The sequence below is a fragment of the Lotus japonicus genome, chromosome 3, assembly GCF_012489685.1.
Source record: "Lotus japonicus ecotype B-129 chromosome 3, LjGifu_v1.2".
In the NCBI taxonomy this organism is placed as follows: domain Eukaryota; kingdom Viridiplantae; phylum Streptophyta; class Magnoliopsida; order Fabales; family Fabaceae; genus Lotus; species Lotus japonicus.
In genome coordinates, this window is record NC_080043.1 from 88,195,849 (window position 1) to 88,222,181 (window position 26,333).

Here is a 26,333-nt window from a genome sequence, read left to right on the forward strand (position 1 = left end):
GTTCGAATTTCATGAATTTTACTTCTAAATCTGAACCAAATCAACCTGATCTCAATCGAATTGGTTCGGTTCGGATGGTCGGATTTAAAATAAAAAATCTTATTTGAAACTATGCACGGAAATTATTCTAAAAACGTGAAAAATTATTAATAATATAGAAAAATATAACATTTTTTTAAGAACGAAACATTCGATAATGACATAGTCCATATAATCTAAATAAAACTAGCATCTCTAATAGAAATATAAACATGTAATGTAATGTGCTGATTGTTTGAGTTTAATGTAAAAAAATTCTCAATTTATTGGGTTGATTCGGATTGATCAGTTTTTCAATCCCTAAATCCGATACCCGAACCAATGGTGATCAGATTCAGTAAAAAAGATCCGAACCAATGATCCAATCCAACCCACCATAATGTGTTCGGTTCGTATCGGTTTAATCGGATTCGCGGATCGAACTATACCCGCTTACACCCCTAGTAATTTTAGCTTGAACAAGATTACGCCTATGATTCAAATTAGATAAAAAAACACTTTTGGTCCTTGATGTTTCAAGTTTGTGAAAAAGTTGCCCCTATTTTACTTTTGTCGACGTTTTTACCTCTCATATTTTTAAAAGGTCCACCGTATACCCTTCCGTCAGTCATACGCTGAAATAAGCTCTTCTCCGTGTGTTCGAAACAGCGTCAGTGTGAAGCAAGCAAGCAAAGAAGCAGCAAGTAGCGGCGAACCCAGTGAGAGCGAGAGAAGAGAAGAGAATGGCAGAACCGAAAGTGAAATACGATCGCCAACTCAGGTAACTCCCTCTCTCTCCCTCACTCCACTTCGCTCTACCCTAACTGTTTCCCCCTTAAAGCCCTAACAAATTCTCTTGTTCTTATTCTTGCTGTGTGTTTCTTAGAGCGTGTTGTCAAAATTGATTATTCATAGAATTGGCTTTGGTGAAATTGATTATGATGAAAGTGAGTTGATAGTGAAGTGATTTATATTTTTATGTGGAAAACGGTTTCTATAGGATAATGTTGTGAAATTCAGTTATGGAAACTCGTAATTGATTATGTGCACCGCAGAAACTAGGATTTGTTGTGCAATCAGTGTTGTCATAATTGATTTTGAATATAATTGATTATTGTAAAAGTGAGTCGAAAGTGAAATGATTTATGTTTGGATATATTTTTGGGAAAAATGATTTCTATAGTGCAATGTTGTGTAATTCAGTTATGAAATCCCACAATTGATTATGTCCACTGCCGAAGCTACTCTCAATAGCTCCTCTGCAGAATTGATTTTGGGGCTGAAATCAATTATCTAATTCGATATCCAAACATCTATATAACCACTGGTTCTGGTCAATGAGAATTGATTCTAAGGTTCTCAAATGTGGAACCAAACGCACACTAGCTTCATCCAACGATTGATTTTTAAGCTAGAATGAATCATGAAAGGAAATATTTGAACACCTAAAAATTGATTATAAAATTGGAGAAGCAATTCTAACACTTATAAATATGAAACGAAACATGTTCTTAACTTGTAGGCTGTAGCCCTTTGTTGCTAAATTATGTCTCTCTCTGTGTGTGTTCTGAATTTGATGTATTCTGAGATATGACTTTGAATTCTTATCTATCTGCTTCTCCAACTGTTACTTTTTTTTTTTGGGCTTTTGGGTAATCTTGAACACATATTTGATCTCATGACTCATATTTACTGCAATGTTTATTTGACAATGTAGAATATGGGGCGAGCAGGGACAGGCAGCCCTTGAGAAATCTAGTATTTGTTTACTTAACTGTGGTCCTACTGGTTCTGAAACACTTAAGAACCTTGTTCTTGGTGGGGTTGGAAGCATCACGGTAGTCGACGGGTCCAAAGTTGAAGTGGGTGACCTCGGAAACAATTTTTTGGGTACATTATCTTATTGTTGAGTTCTGGTTGTGTTTTGTGTTTGTGTGTCTCTTATAGACCTCATTTTCTCTGTTTTTTTTTTTTGTAGTGGATGAATCAAGCCTTGGGCAGTCAAAGGCAAAATGTGTATGCTCATTTCTTCAAGAGCTGAACGATGCAGTTAAAGCAAAATTTGTAGAAGAGTATCCAGAAACATTGATTGAGACAAATCCATCATTCTTTTCTCAATTTACTTTGGTTATTGCCACTCAGGTACGCTACTATAATGCTTAAAACTTCCATAAGACAGATGCTTCATTTGGAAATTTGTTGTAAAAGTATATTATGTGCCTCCATTCAAACTGCTGATGTCATAATTAATTGATGTATAACTTAATAGATCTCAACATTTCTGCATGAAAGAAACCGTTCAGTTACTAATATATCTGAATTATTAATTTAGTTTAAAATTTGAGAAGAGCATATTTCTTTATTTATTCTTTTCATGTGCTATATCATTGACGTACTCTGTTAAACTTCCAGCTGGTGGAAAATTCAACAATAAAACTTGACCAAATCTGTAGGGAGGCGAATGTTATGTTGATCTTTGCCCGCTCCTATGGTCTTACAGGGTTTGTTCGAATTAGTTTGAAGGTAATTTGGTATGTATTTGATATTACAAGTTCAAGGAATATTCTAGTACCTGACGAAACATAATATTGATTTTCATCACTGATGCAATTTTAATCTTGTATTTGACACGCAAAAAGAGAGAATAAAGTAAATGAATATGGCTATTTAAAAAATGTCATTAAAAAGAGCAGGGAAGTAAAGGATGGAATTGCAATAGATTGACTATAAGATAGGCCGGTAATTTTCTTTTGCAGTCATATATATGTATGAACTAGAAAGCTCAAAAATACCTTGGTTAGAAAGAATTGTCTAGTTATTGAATATATATGATTTAGATTTGGCTGATTAGTACTTTTTGTTGGTTCTATTAGGAACATACTGTTATTGAATCAAAGCCTGATCATTTCTTGGATGATCTCCGGTTAAATAATCCTTGGCCTGAACTCAAGAGGTATAGCATAGTTTTGTTTTATTTTATGTTTCATTTTATTTCCTTTTTGTTCTGAGATCTGGTTTTCCCTTCATCAATTTTGCTTGTCAGCCAGCTAAATTGTTGTAGCTAAAACTATAGGCTTACTCACATTCCACTTGGTTTTCTCATTACATGTGCATCCAAAGGTTTGCAGAGGGCTTTGACTTGAATCTGCAAGATCCTGTTGCTCATAAGCACATACCATATGTTGTCATTCTCGTCAAGATGGCTGATGAGTGGGCCAAAAGCCATGGTGGTAGGCTTCCATCGACCAGAGAAGAAAAAAAAGAATTCAAGGTTTGTTGTTTAATCGTTTAGTTGTTCTATTGATTGTTGTTCTAGTTATGTGATTAGCTTTAGATGTGAACAATGTAGGAGCTTCTTAAGGCTGGGATGGTTGCACAAGATGAAGATAATTATAAAGAAGCTATTGAGTCCTCATTCAAAGTATTTGCTCCCCGAGGAATTAGTAAGTAGATCATTCAAGATTAATTGATTGTAACTTTTGCCTGCCTTCATTTTTAAAATCACCCTATCTTTTGTTTTCTTGTATAATGAGCAGAAGAATGTATCATCTTTTGTTAACTTGTAGGTTTAAATTTATAGGATCATTAGACAGGGTTGGGAGATGAATAAAATTGAAGACAAGTTTGAATATTTTAAATGTCAAGTATTTATAAAGGTTCTAAAAGTCTTTTTGTTTAGCCTGGCAATGAAATCTTTGTAAACCTTTCATTGAGAATTTTGTTATTTAGCCTCTGACTGTTGGCAAAACTATACTTTGCTTGCTATGGAAGAATGTATTGCCACAGACTCATGGTTAAGGGTGGGGTTTCAAGTTTTATTTTTTTTAATTAAAAAATTGTTTTCATCTAGAATGTTTAGCTATTGTGTGAAAATTTACTGCCTCAGTCCAATCAAAATTTAATGCTCTGTACTTTCTTAGGTTTGGAGTTACAGCAGATACTAAATGATAGTTCTGCTGAAGTGGACTCTAATTCATCAGACTTTTGGGTGATGGTGGCAGCTCTAAAGGTTGGTGCTTTTGATATTGCATCACTGACCTCGCTTCAGATACAGTTTGCCTCGCTTTAATGTGGAAAAAATTCTTATGCCATTTGATATTGTAATGTTTCTTTTTGGGTGGTACTTAGAACTTGTGACATTCAAAGACTGGAGTAGTAATAGAGAGTTGTCAAGAGCCTTTCATAATTTGGCACTGGAACTATGCTGCTCAGTTTTTGAGCTAGAGAACTATTCAAAGTTCTTGGTTGCTTGCTTATATACCTTAGTTGTTTGTTGATACATTTCTTATCATTTTGCAGGACTTCATTACAAATGAGGGTGGTGGGGAGACACCTCTTGAAGGATCTATACCAGATATGACTTCTTCTACTGAGTTAGTGGCCAAATCTTTACATGTTTTTCAGAACAGTTTATATTTTCTATGGAAAATTAAGATCACCAATTTATTTACCCTATATCTGTACTCCTGCAGGCAATATGTGAATTTGCAAAATATCTATCAGGCTAAGTCCGAGGCTGACTTTCTTGTAATAGAACGACTGGTGAAAAGCACCTTGAAGAAAATTGGTAGAGATTCAAATAGCATTCCAAGGGCAACAATTAAAAGCTTTTGCAAAAATGCAAGAAAACTCAAAGTAAGCATGTGAAGTTGCAAATCAGTTTAAATTTAAATTGTAAATAATTAACCTTCAAAAGGATTACAGTGCTTTTGGATTTTTGGGTCCAAAATAAAATTCCTTCAGCCCTCTTATTATTATTATTGTCATTATTAAACTTCTCTTCAGCCTTTTGTCTAAAAATAGAGCAATCGCAAGACTAGAGATTTTTGCTTAGTTTTCAGTATAGATTATTTTGTAGGTTTGCAGGTACCGTTTGATTGAAGATGAGTTTAATTTTCCAAACCTGTCGGAGTTACAGAAGTACCTAACTGATGAAGATTACAGGTTATATCATTTTACAAAAAATGCTTCTCGATGATTTTTTTTAAGATTAATCCACGTAGAAGGATTTATCTTGATGAAAACCTGGTTTCCTGTTTATATATGTGGCAGCATTGCTGTGGGAATTTATATTTTGCTTCGTGCGGTTGATCGGTTTGCTGCTAATTACAACAGTTTTCCTGGACAGTTTGACAGGTAATGCCTCAAAACTGGTGAAGGTCTATTTTTTTCCCTTTGTTTTATGGTTGGACTCATTATTGAGGTTGGTTTTTTTATATGTTGTAATTGTTTTGCAGCGCAATGGATGAGGATATATCTCGATTAAAGAGCACAGCAATTGGCCTACTTAATGACTTGGGATGCAATGGTGCCACATTGGCTGAGGACCTTATCAATGAGATGTGTCGATTTGGTGCTGCGGAGCTTCATGCTGTTGCTGCTTTGGTTGGAGGAATTGCTTCACAAGAAGTGATCAAGGTTTGCATTTCTAGCTCATGTGGAATAGTTTTGTTTGAGAGCTTTTATTTTCTTGGGCTGTTTGTTCCTATGAGATTATATTCTTTGCATGGATGTTTTATTGGATTCTTGTCTTGGTTCAGTCATTTAGATAATTAGGCCATGAAAAGTTAACACAAAAGACTCTCAGACAGCAATTAGACACGTAAAAAGAAGTCAACTAAACTAAACCTATTTTCTCATCTTTTGTAAGGATCCCTACGTCTTGTCCCTAGGGCATACTGGTTTAAGCCCTATCTCTATATCTGCTTAATGCCCAATTTGCTGTGCCTCAGCCCATTATTAATCCAATCACCCATTCCCATATATATAAAACCAAAATGCTGTGTTTTTCAATAAAATTAAAATTGAGTCAACATTTCCAACTATGAGTTTTGTAGAACTCTACAAAGTAGAAGTAGAGCCTTGGCTTAATAGTAAAATCTGCTCCGATGTGACAATGAGGTCACGGATCTTCTTTGCAAGTGCATAAAGTTGCATTTTCCTACAATAGCTCACAATAGGACTCAATGGGCTAGACCCTTCTGATAGAGCGTGTAGTATCAATATCTTCTGGTGGAAGCTTCAAAAAAGCACCAGGTTGCCTTTTAGAAGTTCTGCGCCGCATGTGCCCAAAGTTCATAGCAGATGAAGCTTGGCTTGGAATTGTATCATGTATGTGAAGGGGAATGTTGTATTGAAAAATATTGAAGAGAAAATGGAGCGTGGGGGGAAGGGAGCCATTGCTAGGCTTTAAGATGAAGTATAAATTACCTTTATCCCACACCTCTAGTTTTCCTTAATAGTTATCCACACACTCTTTTAACATCTGCATTGAACAATAGATGAGGGAGAGGAATCAGGTTTATCATAGAAGGACATTGGCACGAAAGAATTGAGTGTAATCTAAATTGAGGAGCTCTGCTATTTTTTTTACTTAAAATTTAAGCGTTGGCCTATGCATTTGAATTGAGGCTCATGTTAATGGAATTGTGTAGTTACAACAATTAGCAGTATTCGGTAAAATTCTTTCAAATGAATGTGCTATGTGCAAAGAAAGGAAATTCATTTTGCTTCTGTCCTATACCTGACATTACTTATGTTCCTTGCAGCTCATAACAAGGCAATTTGTACCAATGTCCGGAACCTTCATATTCAACGGCATTGACCACAAATCACAGATATTGTCACTGTAATTGTTTTCACTGTGGTAATACTTTAACTTTCTAGTTTGGCTCCATAACCTTGTCGCTACAGTTTTTATCCTTACATTGTAATTTATAATGGTGCTGATGCAGCAGGGTTCTATTGGAAGATCGTCGATTTGCTGGAGTGAGCTATCATTAACTATGGCTTCCTTGTATCTTGTAGTGCGCATTTTTGAAGCATTTCTGATCGTTAAGCAGTACTAGTACATTCTTCCTTGTATGGAAGTTTTGTAACTACGGATGTCATGTCAGACAGCGGATTGAGGATTAGAATAGATATTACAAAACTGAAGAGACTACTTTGTTTTATGAATACTTTTTTACCTATGTTGTACATTAAGATCTCTTAGCTGCAGCGATCAATGTAATCTCAGGGAAATCATATTATCATATAGCACTATAATTTAGTAATGATCCATTGAATAGTAAACACATTACTTAAATTTTATCCCTAAGAAAAAAATTCTTTATTAATGTTCGAAAAGATATCATGTGAAGAATTTGCCTCAGGGATGATCCAAAGCATAGATGTCATGTTTGAAAAACAGATTGCTCCTTGTGATGTTATAATTTGATGAGAATGATTAAAGCATGGGCAAAGTCCTTCAAAGCTACTTGTCCCTCTTTCTAACTACAAAAAAATTACATGAAAATTCTCATAAATAATCAAATTAACAAAATCAGACTAAAGTACAAGCAACAAAATGAGAGGAAGTGTGGCAACTAGCAACTAGCAACTAGTAGGATCCTGCAGAGTCGCTACATACTAACAGCATCCACTCTTTTGTCAGTATTGTATACACTGAACTTGCCGAACTCCCTTCGTCCACTGGCAAAAAGTGTCCAATGTCAAAGCCTTGGTGAAAGGAATAATAATTCAGTTGTTAAAATAAATATCAGTATCATAAGTGCACTACTAACAACCATTTGGGATGACCATCAAAAAGTAAGCAAGAAGAAAAATAAATAATTACAGCATACCTGTGTTTCACATCCCAACCACCAGGAAGAAATCGTGGATTTACAGCATCCACAAATACTTGTCTCCATCTTTGACAAAACTCTCCAATACCCTCTTCACCAAACTCCTTCAGTAAATGTTCTACAACTAAATTCCCGTGTGGTCCATGTCCCAAGAGTGATAGTTTCGAATTATGCTTCGCTAGTGTTGATTCTTCATATTTGGAGGGATCAAACAAGTCGCTAACTCCATTTGGTAGCGTTCTGCTCAGACTGTTATCAACATTTAAAGAGTTCCCACCTTCATTATAATCTCCATTTGAAATAGCTGCATCAACTGCAAGGTCAGAAGCTAATAAGGGGTTCCCTAGATCATCTTTTTCCATCAAAAGTTCTCCATCATGAGCATCATCATTCAATGCGTCCTCATCACCCGGAGCGCAACCAACATGATTCTCCAGTTGTGGCACTGCAGCAGTACTCTCCGTAGAATGTTTAAAAGAAAACCCCCTCTTCTTCTCGAACCGTCTTCTCTCTTGAGGAGTCATGCCAACTTGCAAAGCTCCTTCTAGATCTTCCTCAGTTATTTCTCTCCCTCCATAATATCTTTTTACAATCTGCAAAAATATAACATATAACCTTATAAACAGAAGCTCCTATAGTTGATGTTCTTCAGTAGCAATAACAAACCAATATATCACTACAGAAGTGCAATTTAGAACCCATATTTTGTATTTAAAATGCATCCAAAATAGCTTAAACAAATCCATTCCCACTTGGCTATACCCAAACTATAAATTACTCATCAAGTGGGGCTCTACAACAGCTGTGTCAAAATAACCAATAGCAGACAGAAATATGATCAAACCTCAGTTAGTTCTTCACGGCGATCGAGAGGCATTCTTGGTCCATGGCGTAGAAGAGCCATTGCAGCTGTTCGTAATTGTAATGGAGATACACCTCCCTCCTCAGTTTGTTCTTCATTCTTTTCCCTTGGATGAATTACACTACGAACATAGAGAGGAATCCCATATTCAGCAGCTATCTTTCTCTTATACTTCTCTGCAGCAGCATGGGCAATTTCATGGCAATCCACACAAAGTAGGACAATATCATGAGAACGATGGCTTTTCAAATGCTCAGGGAAATGTATTCTGTAACATGATGGGATTATTCGATACCGCAAGTAGTGGTTTCCTTCACCACACCCAACACATATATTTTTCTTACTCTGGATATAAAAGTCATTGTCTTCATCCTCCGGGCGGCCTTTGGGTTCAAAAAGAAGCATTATACCTGGGGGATCGTCATCAACAAGTTTAGCAAGATCCCGGCTGAGGTACCTGGAGGTTTGAACATTAATCATGAAGAAAGAGTACATTTTAGTCTTTTACAAATGGAATAAAAGTGAAAGTGCACAAACCATTCAAGCTTCTTCCGATCACAATAACAAAGTAGCCTTCCATCATTAGCATATATCCGACAATTGTGATAAACAGGAGCTTTGCAAGAAAACTTTTGAACGAACAAATCTCTAGAAGCCTTCCGGGAGAATTGTTTAAGATTTTTTAGTCTTGAATGCTTATGGACTGAAGTAGGTCTCGGGCTACCGTTAACCAGCAAAGCATAATTAAATATAGAAAGTTGACAAATCCCATTTTGACCAAGACACTTCTGAATAATCACTGAATAAATATCACCACGGTTAACCAGCTTGTTCGCAAGCAGATCATAGATATCATTCAGGTGGCTACAAACAACAGGAGATGGGGAAGGGATGATAGAGTTGAGACCCATTTCAAAATTGATATCAGTACGAGCTATAGTTTTGTATATTTCAGTGTGAGTTGCTGGTGGCTGACTTGCCAAAGCACCAATTGCCTGATCTGACAGTACATATTTTAAGCTCTCATCATGAATACGAGCCTGAAAGGATGAACATGGCACAGAATAATCAACTCAAGGTGCTAAAATATAATTTTCTGACATCAAATATAATGCATCCAGCATTACATCAAAATTTGCACAGCAAGCAATGAAATCTTTCATTTATAAATTTAGTTTCATCACTATAATAGAAAGTAGAATTAGTTTAACTTAATTTTATAAATTCTTTTGGTGACAAATCATGGCAGAATCAAATATAAGCCTACATATATTATTACTATAAAAAATAAAGTTGATGCATTGTCAGCAGTTAATAACTAAACAAAAGTCATGTATATTCAATCATAATAAATCTCGATACATCAAAGCAATCTTAGAAATACTTAGTTAAACTGCTATTTTTTTTTCATTCCAGTATTACTCCAAGTTTTATTTTATGTAATGGCATGAAAAGTAGAACTTATAATCTCAATAACCATGTTTCGATCTCTAATGACTATGAACAAGGTACATTAATTTCTGATCCAAATCCAATCCATCTTGTAATTTTCAAACTTAGTTTTTTCTATTTTTCTTGATAAGCACAAAATTCAAGTTAAGCAGTAAGACATAGCTACAGTAAAACAACTCTTCTTATCTAAATTTAAGCACCCTTAATATTCATAACTGACCATCAAATCTCTCCATGTGCATAGCTGCCTCACAGTATGCTGAAACTGTAATCAGAGAATTATGTTAGAATATCATATTCAACAGACCACTCACATTACACTACTTCAAATGCTGAACCTGACCACTCATGTTATGCGGCAAACCTGGGTTTCATTGGAAATTGAAGGCACATCTTGGCTGCTCACATGACGAGAAAATAATGATAATACAGAAGATTCTCCAGGTGAAGCTTCAATATCCTTTGTGAAAAGTTGTAAACAGATCATGTTTGAACGCCGACAAGCCTCGAGGACAAACTGGATTTTATCATCAGAACCAGAGTTTTCTGACCCAACAACAAATTTAAAACTTTAACTCAACATTAACAAAGAAAGGTCCTAATCAGTTGCTAAGTTGAGAAGTGGCTAAGAAAAAAGATCCATTTCTTCATTTAGTTTATCAAAATTATCCTGTTAAAATAACCAAATGCTTACGATCATGAATCTGCTTATTTCTTTACCACATTTCTTTGGGGCATGGGAAGGAAATAAAGGAGGAAAAAGAGCTTGGCAAGAAGGAATACCGTTGTCAAGTTGTCTGAGTTCATTGATCATACAGTTTGCAATATACAACAGATAGTGTGCATCTGTTAGTGCATAATGTAACATTTCTGCTGAGAGAGGGCGCTGTCTCCAGTCTTCACGCTACATTAAGCACAAAAGAAAATTGCAATTCTAGTCAGTAATTAAAAATAACATCCCAAATCCAGAGTAATAGCCTTCCATCTTATTTACGACATTTTAGTATTTTACAATGAAAAAATATTTGTTAGAATAAAAAAATATTTTGCAATATCTTTGATTAATTTAAGGTAATTTAGATGATTCTTTGGGATTAGTTTTTTTTCTTCTAACTAATATTGATTTGTTTTCTTATTTTATTAGGATTAGGGGTCTTAATTAGTTTCTCCATTCAATTATAATAAGGAGTCTACCATTACTATAAATTAAGGTAAGTACTCTGTCTTTTATAACATCACATCCAATATATTATATCAATACAATTTTATTCTCACTATTCCTTTTTTCTCTTTCTATATCCTAAAGACCAGGGCCGTGTAAGGCCTTAGTTAAAATAGGCAATTGCCTAAGGTCCCCAAGAATATATAGGCCTCCAAATATATTTAGTATGTAGACATGATATATTACTGAGACTTGAGATGGTAATGAAATAATGAAAAATTAGATAACATGAATTGCAACATGAGCAATGCAATGTAAAAACTTAGAAGTGCTAAACTCAAAAAATTAAATTGTGTTACTCATAATAGTTTTTAATAACTTATATATATAGTATTGTATATGTTTGCTCTTCACTTTCTGTTTCTTCTCTAGAAAAAAAAGAATTTTTTTCATTTTCTATGTACGTTGAAGTAAATTATCAAAGAAGATATTTGACATTAAAGTGTTGCAAAATCTCTCATTAATTTATTCATTGTGTTTTATGTTCTATTGTTCATAATTTTTTTTATTTTACAGTATAAAAGTCTTGATAAATGATTTCGCACCTTAAAAAACGGGAAGATTAATATAAAAAAATTGATAATTTATATAATATGTTAGGTCTCTTTTAGATTCTTGTCAAAATAAAATGACTTTAACATTTTCACCTTAGGCCCTAAAATCGCTGTACACGGCCCTGCTAAAGACTAAACTCTATAATAATTCATTGATGTACCTCATACTAAATGCTTAGTCGCCTACACCATTAACAACAAATGCAACACAATTTTAAAAGATGTCTTAAAAATGTAATTATTGGCACACTATATTCATTGTTCAAATTCTTCAGAAGGCTACTTCTGAAGCAGTAGAAAAGGGAGATTTTCTCATACATCATTTAGAAATCTCTTCTTCCATGTAGGAGCAACCTCAATGTCAATTTAAATGATGACTGCCCTTAATCTCAACTGCTTGAGATCAAATTTCTTTACAAGTTAGAATTTTAATCCCGTGTACATAAGAAAATTATGATTATGATTTATATTACTAAACAATTGAAACCGTAATAATGTGTTTTTAAAGCTCATTTAAGAAGCCTATCATTCTTAGGGAAAAACACATAGGATGCCAGAACTTTATAATGTGTTTTTAAAGCTCATTCATTCTCAGTTGAACTCTGCTATTTATTGAAATAAATGAAAAATTTAGGCATTGCATTTTACTTAAATATATCCATGCTAAATAGTCTCCAACATTGTTGATGACAATCAATGAACTTATCCAATGTAATAATTTGTTTGTGGATCAAGCATAAGATCAGGTCAAACCTGTAATAATTTATTTGTCACCACGCCACAGTAAGTTTCTAGCAAATAAGCAAGTGATTTCTGTGGTTTTGAAAGCACTTCACATGCCTGCAGTACATGAAGACATGGATTAAAAAAGGCTATCAATCAATTGTAGAAGGGAAACTTCTCCGGTCACCATCATGCATGAGGAGAAATTTCTGTAGGGTACATGACACCCAATAGATAGTCAGATAACAAGACAGGACTAGGAGTAGCTCACCTTAGAAGTATCAAAAAGATTAACAACATAAATATGGAAGTCCCTCTGTAGCCAGAGAATATCATTGTCAGCTCCATGGAACACCTATCCACAAATATTTCAATGAGAAAAGAGACTGAAATAAATTGCTAGGACAACAAAAACAAACAAATAAATCAACTAAAATATTTTCATAAATGATATGCTTTAGCCCCAATTCCAAAATATAAGGTGCAGTATATATATATATAAAAGAGAAAGAATCAGAATCATTCAAAGAATTTATGATGAAAATCTTACTAAAAAATTATAAATTTAGGCTTAAAAAGAGAAACTAATTGAAATATAAACATCATCCCCCCTGCCCCAATAAGTTTCCAAATCATATGAAACCGCTAAGAAGCATGATTCCAATAACTTACATACTTTACAAATGGAAGGATTAGCAAAAACTGGGCGAAGGATTCCCATAGAATCATGCAGAGCAATTGTGTCAACCAAATAATCTTTCTTCTGTGTAGAAATCTGCTTGATTACATCAAAAGACACACTAATCATCACCAAATTCATCCGGAAAAAAATAATAATGGCACAATGCAATCAGAGATAAGTACTTAAAACTTCAAAGCAGCACAGAATTACCTGAACTAATGCTGTAAAGCCTAAAAAAGAGTGTAAGCTATGTTGTTCTGTGTCCACGGCAAAGAACTTCTCCTTGCTCAATTCATTGACCAGTTCCTTTAACAGTACCTCTGTATCGACCCAAACATACGAATCATTCGTCTCCAAGTCCACAACCTCAAAATCATCACTAAGTTCAATTTCCGGCTGAGGACTTCTTACCAATGCCGTAATCTCTGCCTCAAACGGATGCAAATCCGAACCATTCTCTGTAACAAAACCAATAAACTCAGCTAAATCTTTATAATCTCGCACAGAGAACTCAACAATGATGAACTTCCTAGTTCTTATTTTGTACCAATTTTTCAAACAAATCTATAAAATGGAACCTTATCACTTGAAAATTGAAATCTAAGACTTTGCCATATCAAAATTTCCGAAAATTTCCACCATTTTTGCACTGATATAGCTCAGTGTTATCAAATAGCGGCTATAGTGGCGCTGCGCCTAACTGCTACAGCGGCGTAGTGGATTTTTGGCTCATCGCAATGCCGCTATTGCCAACTATAGCGCAACTATAGCGCGCTATTCCAGCTATTTGCCGATAAATAGCGGCCGAGATAGCGGATTTTTTACTCACCGCGATGGTCCGCGATCGCGATTTGACAACACTCATATAGCTACACCGAACTAGACTACGCTACTTCACTTGTCTAACCTGATGCAAAATTCGCAGCAAATGAAGAAACAAAGTGTTCACAGAATCATAGGCAAGCAAACGTACCATCGTTGAGGCTCAAGTGTTTGAATGGAGCGTAGGAGTTATCTGCCAAGACACGCTTGAACGCGCACTGTGGCTTCCGTTCGGAATGTGAGTAGCACGAGCTCGGAGGGGACTCGTGCCGGTGGTTACGGCGTCGTCGTGCGGTGAAGAAGATGGAGATGATGGTAGCTGCTAAAGCAGCGATCGTGAATGCCGCCGCCACGCGCGTTTTGTTTCCGGTGTTCATGTTTTTTGGTCTTCGCTGCTCTGATGAGTTGAGTTTGGGTTTTTTTGTGCAGAAGGCACGGTGGAGGCGGTGGCCGGTGCGGCTTGTGGCGGCGGAGTTTAACTTGCGCTGCTTTGATGGGCTTATTGGTTATTGAGCCTCCGAGATATAAGCCCAACCCAAATTGTTCTAATAGTTGGGCTGAGGTGAATTAGGCCCAAAAGGTTTTTTTTGACAAAAAATGGAAAATTCTCTCTTTTTTTTCTTCTTCTTAGTATCGTTCGAGAAACAATTGCAAATTTCTACGATTAAATTAGTTTTTTATTTTAGATTCGAAGTTGTGCTCTTATTTTTTGGTCAAAGGTAAGTGATTCATTCAAGAGGTGAATTGTCTAACGACACTTACAACAACTGATCATTCATACTTGAATCAAAGAAATTGGGTCATAGCCCAAAACAACTTACAAGAGAATTCATTAACACTTAAGCCTATGACTCTTAGCACATATAAACAGGGTTAGAACGAAGAGAGATTAAGACAAAATACTTGCAAGAACCACCCAAAAGGAGTTAGGCCCATAACAGTAAGCCCTTTAGAAAAATGGGTCAGTCAAACCATAGCTTTTGGGGTCTCCAAACCCTAGCCAACCAAAGTAAAGGGGCGGCAGAACGATGGTGAGGGGACGAACGAGAGTGACTCCAAAGCAAAGTTCCAAATACATGATCTATAGCATACATAAGCGAAAATTTAATCTTTATTGTGCTCTTATCCTTTCAGAGATCGATTTTCATTGGACTAACACCTTATTTGTCTCCCTTTTTAGTGGATCCACCACATTCAAATTTTTTGTTGACAACTATTAAACGACAAGGGTTTCTTATCCAAAAATGAATATGAATTATAATTTTGTAATAATCTTGGACTCCCCTACGCTATTGTTTATTTTTTTTTTTAACATTCCCCTACGCTATTGTTGAATCTGAACTTTATGCAATGCTGAAAAGTAGATAGATTTCTTGTTCTAACAAACAGTTTGTCGATAAACCAACTTTTCAAAGTTTGCTTGAAGCATTGGTTGCTATATTAATAAATGGGTCAAGACTTCTAGATACATACAAGGCATAACCAATTTTTCAACTTAATGCATGTGTTCTTTGTCAACTTCCTAGAAGTGACCATGAATCCTCCAAAGATGGTGGTACTTGTAAAGTTAAACAAAGGGATTTTACTCATTTAAAGTAAATTATTATAATTATTAATAGTGATTATATACTTTGACAAGTTAATAAAGCAATTTAATCAATGAAAAATATAACTTACTTTACTATTTAAAATGAATTTCTGACTTTAGAGGACATCGTCTCAAACAAATCAAATCTGTAAGTATTTTGAGCCACCAGAGATGGTCATTGGCCACCCAATCCCTTGAATTGGTCAATGCATTGTTAATTACGACTTTTAAGTTTTAACATACCTGGATAATGCAATTTTTTTCTTGATTAGTGACTAGAAAAGTATTGCCCTTTCTTTGAAGTTTATAGGAGTTAAGAACTGTAAATTGCTGTTACATAAAAAAAGTGACATCTCTCCGAAACACATTAGTACTTGCAGCAAGTTAACACATGTTGTGTAATCACGTTTAAAGTTATAATTAATTTTAAGGGAAGGTCCTATGCTGTGAGTGCTTTTGAGTGAGAAAGAATTGATCATTAAGAGGTTCATGTTTGGATCTAGATTCAAAATCAATTTTGTGGACTCTGTGAGTAGCTTCTACGTACGGGAATTGATTTTGAAAAAAGAAAAAATTGAAACATGCTATTAATCTTCCTATACACATGTGGTTCCTTGTAAGGTCAATTTGATGAAAAAGCTTAAGAAATTTTACAGAGGCTTTGTTTATGGAAGTTAACTTTAGAGGTGAAACAATAATGACACCATGACCATAACTGGTGGTAGACAGTGGCACCGAGTTAAGTCTGATTGCAACCTTCTTGGCTTCTTGCTAAGCTCGATCGGAGTGCTGATATATAAAGATGACAATGATGGTGATTTGGATTTGGTGGAGGCAACTACAAAAATGTTATTTTGATTATGTTTATGTGTTTGTTCCCCACCAGGAAAAAGAAACTTAGATAGTGATCTCATATTCTCATTATCCATCAATGGGCTCTTCTTGCGCTTAAAAACTTTGCAAGATTATTCAAGGAGAGCCCTTTACTGTTGCTGTAGTATGTCGGCATATGTGAAGAAAGGTTAAAAGCATTGATTGAGTCGTGTTGAACTTATTTTTCTTTAGAATCAATTTTAAATCTCAAAAGTATTTAGGGTGATATGTTTTAGAATTAGTTTTGGTTTAAAAGCACTAGCTCAATCACGGTTGCTACAACTTCTTACCTTGGGGACAGGATTCCACGACTCTCTTATTTGAATGAGAGTCCTTATCTCGGTGCGATATACTTTTGCTCTAACTTCCACTTTCTCCTATTGACTGTGCTCGAACTGCTGGCTATAACAAATTGATGTGGCATAGCAACGACTGAAATTGATCTGAATGAAGCTTTAAGTGTAGTTCTGGAGCTTCTCCTATTCCCCGCCTATACGGAGTGGAGGAAGATTGTGCATAGTGTGATTTTTCTATCTATCTATAACTGCATACATTAAAAACTAGACCATTGCAATTTTTTTATTACTATATGATAATTTTTTTCTTTTTATTTCTATAATTGCTACTAGTCACATTACATGGTGCACTTACCATTTAAAGAGAATATAAAACTTCAGAAATGCCATCTACCTCAAATTTCAGTTTATATAGATCTGAGCAATTGTTTACCCCTAAATTCATCCATGACCACTTCTATAAATGCAATTACTTCTAGAATCAATTACCAAAAACAGGGTGGAGTTAAATAGTTTAATTGAAATTTGACAATTGTAAGAGGTATCAAGGTAACATATTTCTGTGCCTGCCACATTGTTACCTTGGGTGTTTTATTTCAGCTAAACAATTAGTAATTTACTGAGCCAATTAAGGAATTGAGACATAAGGGAGCCCTCTTTTGGCAACTCTCTCACTTTGGGTGTTAAAAATGACATGTGGCAGCAGCAGGTGTAGTCATTCACTGAAAATAACTCACAACTTTCATGGTAGTGACTGATAATGACATTACTTTTAACTTACTTCAATGCTCTCAATCCGGTTAACCTACTCATGGGACAATACATGTTCTTTCAGTAAATAAATAAATACAGACCACCTACTCTTAGAGTGTAGTGTTTTTTTTTCACTGTAGATATAAGGCCTGAATTGGTGGATAATTTGTTAGTATTCCTGTAAGCGACCAATAATTTAAGAAAAATGCATTGACTCATGTGATAATTAGAACCGAATTCACTAGAAGCTTTCTTTAATCTAAACAGTTAAAAAAACTTTAAAGAACACACAGAATCAAACAAAGATCATGAACATTTAAATCAAACATGAACATGGTGGTGGAGGTAGAATATGTGGAACTTGGAAGTGTAGCACCACATCCCTATACCACATGGTGCTCTGGCCTGCAGACACAAAACAGTAGATGAAAGACCAGGCCACATGGAAAAAAAGGGTGCTCAATTGTGGCATTTTTTATAATATAAGAGGCCAATTACTAAGGACTGTGGGTCACACTGACCTTCACATGTCCACAATTGATGATAAATAAAAACAATATGGTTGGATGGTCTCATTTTTTGATCACCACAAAAATGGTCTCATTAATGAACGGTGGATGTTTGCTTTTGTTTATTGAGAACTATGTATCAAGAGAATCACATTGTCAGAACTTGACCCTTATAGGGCCATCAATTAGTGAGAAATAATTAGTCGTCATTATGTGATGTAAGGATTCAGTATTTTGGGAGGCTTAGTTTAGTTAGTTGAATTAATAAATGATATTATCAAAATGGAAAAAGTGAAATTAAGAAATATGTAGAATATAGGCACACCCTTTCATTGTGTTTGGTCCATGAATGTGAACATGTTAAGCAGTGCACTTCGAGTTTCTATTTATGTCTTTAGAATGATTAGCATATCTTAAAAGAGTAAGGTGGGTGTGGAAGCAATTTCTATGGGCCCTAGAGTTCCCTTCATCCAACTCTAATTTCTCTTAAACTTGTTCACATTCATTTTCTTTTTCATTCTAATTTCAATTTTTTTTTAATTTTTCTATTTTATTTCTATCACATTAGTTATTTCTTTCTTTTATTTCCTTGCATTATGTGAACACAAATAGAGTTTCAAGTGCCCTCCATATTTATATATGGTAGCTGATCTTTTAATTTATGAAAAATTGAGTCATATATGGCACAGTTACAGCACCAAAAAGACAATCTGAAAAGTAGAAATTGATTAGAGCAATGTGGACAATCATGGACAGATGCACTTATCATAATCTCTATTAGCCAAAACTATTGTCATTATTACTCCATGGTAGGATGATCAACCTAAAGTTGCAAGCCAGCATATTGTCTCTTTAAACTTCCTTTGATTTCTCACTGTGGGGCGTGGTACTAATAAGACGAGATAACACTCAGTTTGTCCCCTTTCTTTCTTTCTTTACTTTATTTCCTTTTTTGTCAATTGAGATGAAGTTGATGGCCAAAGCCACTTATAAAGGTAATGCCTATCCCTAAAAAAACAAAAACTCCATACAAACAGAAGAAAATGAAAATCACCACACCACTAAAAACATCAACTGCCCATCATTACATCCAAAGCCGTCTTATTTCTTTCAAGCGAATATATAAACATGGAAAATGTTGGTAGATCAGATCTCATCGCGTAGACATTCAGAGTGAGAAAATAACAGAGTAAATAAATAATTGATTATATATGTGATAAAAATTTAAAAAAATGTGGAGTATTTGAGGTATCTAAGTATTATTACTCGTATTATTAGAGCCTTAAAGGCAAAAGAATCCTTGAACGAATTTAGAGTGTGAGTGTTAGTCAAGGCATTTTTTAACTTGTGTAACAAAGCATCTACATACACCAGTCACCAAACTACAGTTGGTCTCGTCTAGTACAATGGCTGGCAGCTTTGGGTTGCTTCAAGATAAAAATGACACAGGAATCCTATTATTACAAGCAACTAATTAACGCGATCTCTCTATGCCATTTCCACACACCACATAATTAACTGGCCTCAATGTTTGGTAACCTGATAAGTGGTCACCTCACTCTTCTAAGCTAGATTTTATTTCTCACCACTCTGTTGTGAGCCATGATCAGCTGGAATGTTTTTGTGTCAAATATTGCATGTGCAGCTGAGAATGAAACTATAATGTAGTTAATATTTTATATGAAAATGGTGCCCCAAAGAGACCCCTATGGCAGATACAACATGTGAGCTGATCTGAACCTTCTTTTTGAAGTGCACGTGAAGTTCACCACCACCTGTCTAATTAATTTTTGGTATTAAAAAACTATCTCAGAACTTGAAACTCTAAAATTGCATAAGCGACTTAGCATCTTATTAATAAATCATTTTTTATACACATTATTTAAGATAAAATTGAGTTATCTAATATTTAAGAAATTCAACTATCTATCTATTGCGCATAAATTTGTTGATATTCTCTCTTGTTAACTAAAGTGATTTCATGTTGAGCACCGCATGCATGAAAGTAATTCAATTTGGTCCTAAGTAGTGGTGGGTGGCGTGAAAGGTGGTGTTGGAGTTAGTGGAGGTGGTAGGGTGGCATAGCAGAGGGTGACCTCACGGTAGTGGGGCACGACAGAGAGCGATGGTCGAAACTTGTGGTGGTGGCAAGGTGACACCGGAACAGGTGGCAAAGGTAGAGGTGGCATCGCAACACGACAGATGGCGCAAAGAGGGCGATGTCATGACAATGAGAAACAAGTGACGTCGCAACAGAACTGGTGGGAGAGGGGGAAGAAGGGGTAGGTGGGAGTTAGGGACATAGTGAGCTAGTGGCGAGGAAGGGAAGGGGTGGCGTCGTGTGACCTCATATGTGGTTTGTTGTGTTTGAAATACAGACACAAAGAGTATGTGCACTCTATCAGTAAAATAACATTTATCGTACCTTAGAAACTAAAGCATCAATACTTGATTTCAAAAGCCTAATATGTATTTTAATTTTATTAATTTAGTTATATTTATTATTTTAATTTTGCATAGTCCTAGGTGGCAGAAAAACAAATCATTCGCTTAAGACTATGCAAAATCCTTTCAATTGAATTCCTTGCATTCGTCTCGGTCAACGCAAATCCTTATCTCATGTTGTGTCGGACTCAATTCGCGTGCAGACAAGTGAATCCTAATAATCAACGGATTAACCTAATCTTAAACGAATCTTTTGTTTTTCCGCAACCTGAGTCATGTAAGATTCTCTGTCCTCCACATTTAAGACATTCGCTTATGAGGACGCAAATTCAACACTGATATTTGCGTGGGGTGACATAAATCTATCCCCATCCACCACATAAGCTCAAAGCTATCCAAAATCACATCATTGGGGTATATAAATATTTGATTTTTTTTTCCTTCTTAATAATAATTATTTTTTCCGTATAATTCAAGAAAAAATCACTAATATTGTTATAATGGAATTTTGAAACTTTTACATTTACTTTTTCTTCTGGTTACTCTCTCTTCTTTTTCTTCTTACATCACCTATTTTGTTAAGAATATATCTCTCACATGGGAATTGAGTTTGGTGCCCCACCCCTTAGGCTTTGCACCCCACTTTATTAAATACGGAATTTAAAGTTCCGTATCAATACGGAAAATAAAATTCCGTATCTGTTTTAGTATATAATGAGTGGTTGAAAATGTGACACGCATGCTTAAATACAGTACGGAATTTTAAGTCCCGTATTCAATAGGGAGAATACGGAATTTTAAATTCCGTATTTGATAAAGTGGGGTGCCAAGCCCCATAGGTGGGGTGCCAAACCCAACTCCCCTCTCACATGTGTTTGGTGTAAATAATTTATTTTCCAGTCATATAATATGATCCTCCCAACTTCAATCTCCACCGTAAGAAGAAGAGATAGTGTAGTTTGCACTGCACATGGTGATGGTGTGGTGAGACCAGAGAGATGAAAGAGAGAAAGAAAGGTTGGTTTATCTGGCAAGGCTCATGGTTACGTAGGGAGAGGGCATTAATGTCAGAACAAGAAACTGTCACTGAATTTTCCCATTAAAGAACATTACAGCCGACAGAGACAACATGGGCATTATGGTAATATAAAAACTGGTCGGTTAACAAGTCTCTTCACTTGTGTTCAACGTCCCTCACCACACCACACCTCACCTTGGAACACAGAACTCACAAACCAAACCAAACTTTACATCATTGGATAAAAGCTAAGCAACAAACAAAACCATTTGTTAAAGACAGAGCATCTATCTTCCTCTGTTCTGTTCTGTTCTGTTTTTGCTCTGTTCAGATTCTCTCTCTTTTTGTGTCCCTCTCCTACCCCATCTTCTTCTTCTTGCTTCAAAGGACCACTTTGCTTTCAATAACCCAGTTTTGCATTTGGGGTTTGCCTCTTGAATTGAGAGAGAAATCAAAAAGTGTTTTTTAAAGAAAAAGTTGATGACTTGGAAAAGCAGGGGAGAGGCATCTTCTAGAAACGTTATACACCAGAGATGGGCACTTTTCTTGTGCCTTGGAAGCTTCTGTACTGGGATGCTATTCACTAATAGGTTCTCAATTCTTCTTCACTTTATCCTGTTGATGAATTTCTCATCTTTTTAATTGATAATTGATCATTTCTTCTTAGTTTTTCAATGTTTGATGATTTGTCCAGTTTCTGAGAATAAGTTCAAGCTGAATTAGCTTTTCCAATGATTTCTGAGTTGTGGTTTATCTTCAGTTCAGTGTTCTTAGATCTTCATGATGCCTGGTTGCTACTTTCTATGATTAATTAATAGTTTGATTTATTAGTGGGTTTCAACTTTCAAGTGCTTAGTTAATTAATTAATTAATTTATTAATCATCCACCTATGGGTTTAGATCTGGATTCAATTATCATGAAATGATTGTAAATCATTCAAATTTTCAGTTTAACATTCCATTCTACCCAGTATGATGACTCTTATTGACAAGTCAGCTCTGGTGTCTGGAATTAACAGCACTTCATCTGCCCTCAATATCTGTCATTTTGTTGAACATTTAATTCCTGGTCCAGTTCTAGTTACTGATTTTTTATGAATCTATCCGCAAGTTTAATTGATGTAGTTGTTGTAATTTATGCTATAATTTAGTGAGGTAGTTATTGTGGTACTTTTTCTGATGAGAAATGTTAATTTTTCTTACAGGATATGGAGTGTTCCTGAATCTAAAGGACTTGCAAGACCAACAGCTACAGAAGCTGATCAATTGAATGTAGTTTCAGAGGGTTGCAATTCGAGAGTTGTAAGCATTGGTTTCATTTCCAATCCATACTTTTAATAAATCTAAATAATCATGTGGTAGTTATCAAAAGAAGTATATCTTGAAGACTTGAACCTTTTCAATGTTTATCACCTGAAATTCTTATGCTGTTTTTTAATGTTTGTTGGCCTCCCTTTTAGTTGCAAGAGATGGAAATGAAGCGCGAATATAGTGAAGATTTCAAGAGTCATAACTCCATACAGTAAGTTATATGCATATTTGAAAATCCTTCTACAGTTGTTTCTAAAATCAAAATCAATTATGGGGATAAGCTTCTGTATGTAGCTTTTGGTTGTCAGAATTGATTCTGAGGAAATATAAGCCGGTTGTAGTTGCATGTTGTGATTGTAGTTTGTAGTGAAATTATTTGTGTTGTTTTGAATGCCAAACTTATGGGGATGTATTGAATGTAGAAATTTGGACAAGACTATTTCAAATTTAGAGATGGAATTGGCTGCTGCAAGGGCAACTCAAGAGTCTGTAAGAAGTGGTGCTCCTGTTCCAGAAGATATAAGGATTAGTGATCAGTCACCGCGTAAGAGAAAGTACCTTATGGTGATAGGTATTAATACTGCATTTAGCAGCAGGAAAAGAAGAGACTCGGTTCGGGAAACCTGGATGCCGCAAGGTTTGATCCCATTTCTTAATATTTTTCTGTCATGAACTTATGGTTTTTAATGCTATTCTTTCTATTTTAGTAGTTAAGGTTTGTGATGATTGGTTCTTTTGATAACATTGAAAATAGGTGAGAAAAGAAAGAAGCTAGAAGAAGAGAAGGGCATTATCTTCCGCTTTGTAATTGGACATAGGTAGCTTATCTTCTCTCTTTCAAAGATATTGTTGCATAATTGGTGACTTTATCATTATGATGATCAAAATGCTTTGATGGAAGTTTATACACACATATCCACATATATATCAGAAATAACTCAAATATATTGAACAGATTATAAATTTGATATGAATTTTTTCTTCTTCATCTAGTGCTACATCAGGAGGTATTCTAGACAGAGCTATTGAAGCAGAGGACAGAAAGCATGGAGATTTCTTGAGGCTGGTAATTTGACATATATGATCCTTTTTGTTTCAGTGCTTCTTCCCTGCTCCATGTCCCTTTTTTCATTTTTTCCCCACGGCTTTTGTAATTGCTTGACAATGCCATAACTTTTGAAGTGAAAAGGAAAAATAGCACACGTGTTTAGGTCCTTATACTTTGTTTTGTTTATGCAGAATCATGTTGAAGGATACCTTGAATTGTCCGCAAAGACAAAAACATACTTTGCCACCGCTGTGAACTTATGGGATGCTGATTTCTATGTCAAAGTTGATGATGATGTTCATGTAAATATAGGTATTAAAAGTCTTAAAAACTCTGATATTCTATAACTATACACATAAAAGCATGAGGAATTGGCATTTTGTAATACTAGAATAATATGAAAACTCCATCATATACATCTTAGATCTGTACCAATTGGTCTTTTTTCTATGCACTTTCTGTCTTAATATCCTATTCATTCTGTTTCAGCAACACTGGGGGAAACTCTAGTTAGACACCGATCAAAGCCGCGGGTATACATTGGATGCATGAAATCCGGTCCTGTCCTATCCCAAAAGTGAGAAATGATGTTCTTCTTTTCTTCATCTTTATTCAATTGAAGAGTTAAAACTCTTCCACTCTTCCACTTTTAGATTCTTACATGCCTACATTGTTTTACAGAGGGGTAAGGTATCATGAACCTGAGTATTGGAAATTTGGCGAATCTGGAAACAAGTACTTCCGCCATGCCACAGGGCAGTTATATGCCATTTCAAACGATTTGGCAACCTACATATCAATGAACCAGTAAGTCCTACTTCATTTGGCAACATAGATATCAATTATTAAGTGCATGTTTGAAATTCACTTTACGATTGATTCTAAAGTCAAAATTAATTATGGGGAGAAGCTTATGTGATTAGATTCTCGATGCCAGAATTGATTCTAAGAAAATATAAGTTGATTCAAATATGATATAAATGAAATTAAATAAATAGACTAAAAGGGTGGTGCTTATGTTTTGTGCTCTTGTACTTATGTATACATGTTTATCTCAGGAATGTTCTTCACAAGTATGCCAATGAGGATGTGTCACTAGGATCTTGGTTTATTGGACTTGATGTGGAGCATATTGATGATCGAAGACTTTGCTGCGGCACTCCTCCAGGTGAATCTATTAATTATGTTGGAAATCTTTCTACAATTAATTCTAAAGCCAAATTCCTTTCTGGAGAAGCTTTTCTATGACTAGCTTCTATGTGCCAAAATTGATTATGAGGAAATAGAAGTTGATTCTGTTAGGTTTGTTTACAACTCGTAAACATTTTCAAGTTACTGAGTTGGTTACTCTTGCAGATTGTGAATGGAAGGCCCAGGCAGGCAACATTTGTGTTGCTTCATTTGATTGGAGCTGCAGTGGAATATGCAGGTCAGCTGATAGGATTAAAGAGGTACATAGGAGGTGTGGGGAAGGTGAGAATGCTTTGTGGAGTGCCTCTTTCTAACTCAGGAAGATTACTACCCCAGAAAGAAAGCAAGCCTGCAAGATTTTTTTTCTTTTTTTCCATATTTTTGTCCAGTATATAGATGTATCAATCATTTTATAAGGAGTGAGAGAGTGTGTGAGGGAGAGAGGGAATGGTTGCCCCCATGGACCTTCTGCAATTTTAAGAGGAGATTGACCATGGTAGCACTAGCCAGAAGAGGACACACATGGTATAGTCAACATTCATTCTTTGATGCTTGAAGGGTCATTCTGTTTGTTAATAGTTCTATGGCTTTCAAGTTTCAAGCTCCTAATAAAGATATAATGGGTGGCTTTTGCTACCCTTCTTTGTGCCTGAAGTTTTTTTCTGTTTTGGTTGAAATGACTCTTAATGATCTCTTAGGCTATGTTTGGATATCTTTTTGCATTGCAAACGGACAAAAAATGAACGAAACCTATCTCATAAATTAAGATGAAAGTTTGTTTCTTGCACTCAATTGGTATCTAAGCACACTTATTTTATGATTGGCACTTGAACTATATTCTAGCGAAGTGGACAGCTCTATCGGATTATAATGCTCACAAAAACTTCACATGATAATGTCATGTTGAAAATTTATATTTACCTCTCATTTCATACATATTAAATAAGTGAAACCTTCTCAATATTTATAAAGAGAGATAAATATAAAATTACACTTGACACAAAAAGATCCTAAGCCCATCTTTTTTTTTGAACACCTAAGCCCATCTCTATTGTATAAGAAATTCAACTAGAGAAAAAATAAATTAAAATGAGCTTCAAAACCTTGTGACAGATCATACTTTTTAACCAGTGTATTAAAAAAAAATTCATAAACCATGAAATAGTATGGACCACTTCCATACATATATAAAATACAATGATCCCACATATCTAAAATTTCCAAACACTAAATCAGTTTAAGCAATGAGATGCTATTTTATGAGAATGCTTTAAACCAATGTAATCAAAGTAAAGGTAAACCCTTGATAGTCAATCTTATTGTGCCAAACTTATTTGT

The 26,333-nt window shown here is 35.2% G+C and overlaps 3 protein-coding genes across 5 annotated transcripts; 2 read left to right on the top strand and 1 right to left on the bottom strand.

The window, feature by feature from the left end:
* Positions 1-639: 639 nt before the first annotated feature.
* Positions 640-7,092, top strand: LOC130747030 (NEDD8-activating enzyme E1 regulatory subunit AXR1-like). Its single transcript, XM_057599848.1, has 15 exons — positions 640-799; positions 1,736-1,908; positions 1,997-2,160; positions 2,431-2,541; positions 2,892-2,971; positions 3,139-3,289; positions 3,368-3,461; positions 3,939-4,027; positions 4,318-4,391; positions 4,491-4,653; positions 4,877-4,962; positions 5,071-5,154; positions 5,256-5,436; positions 6,567-6,664; positions 6,756-7,092. The coding sequence occupies exons 1-14, from the start codon at positions 762-764 to the stop codon at positions 6,648-6,650; spliced, it is 1,572 nt and encodes a 523-aa protein (XP_057455831.1). The 5' UTR covers positions 640-761; the 3' UTR covers positions 6,651-6,664; positions 6,756-7,092.
* Positions 7,093-7,155: 63 nt separating this feature from the next.
* Positions 7,156-14,429, bottom strand: LOC130747029 (protein RRP6-like 3). 3 transcript variants are annotated; one of them, XM_057599846.1, is made up of 12 exons: positions 14,115-14,429; positions 13,352-13,599; positions 13,136-13,234; positions 12,731-12,814; positions 12,490-12,576; positions 10,744-10,864; positions 10,325-10,506; positions 10,181-10,225; positions 9,046-9,548; positions 8,491-8,965; positions 7,644-8,239; positions 7,156-7,518 (listed from the first exon to the last, which is right to left on the bottom strand). In XM_057599846.1, the coding sequence occupies exons 1-12, from the start codon at positions 14,338-14,340 to the stop codon at positions 7,512-7,514; spliced, it is 2,673 nt and encodes an 890-aa protein (XP_057455829.1). In that variant the 5' UTR covers positions 14,341-14,429; the 3' UTR covers positions 7,156-7,511. The 3 variants fall into 3 exon arrangements, with proteins under 3 accessions (XP_057455829.1, XP_057455828.1, XP_057455830.1); XM_057599845.1 differs by having other exon boundaries at positions 7,156-7,491; positions 14,115-14,428; XM_057599847.1 differs by lacking the exon at positions 14,115-14,429 and having other exon boundaries at positions 7,156-7,491; positions 13,132-13,234; positions 13,352-13,492.
* A 6,957-nt stretch (positions 14,430-21,386) lies between these two features.
* On the top strand, positions 21,387-25,649 carry LOC130747031 (probable beta-1,3-galactosyltransferase 2). The gene is made up of 11 exons (XM_057599849.1): positions 21,387-22,035; positions 22,651-22,747; positions 22,906-22,967; positions 23,179-23,393; positions 23,511-23,574; positions 23,750-23,822; positions 23,996-24,116; positions 24,294-24,381; positions 24,486-24,611; positions 24,863-24,972; positions 25,161-25,649. The coding sequence occupies exons 1-11, from the start codon at positions 21,926-21,928 to the stop codon at positions 25,307-25,309; spliced, it is 1,215 nt and encodes a 404-aa protein (XP_057455832.1). The 5' UTR covers positions 21,387-21,925; the 3' UTR covers positions 25,310-25,649.
* Positions 25,650-26,333: the final 684 nt, after the last annotated feature.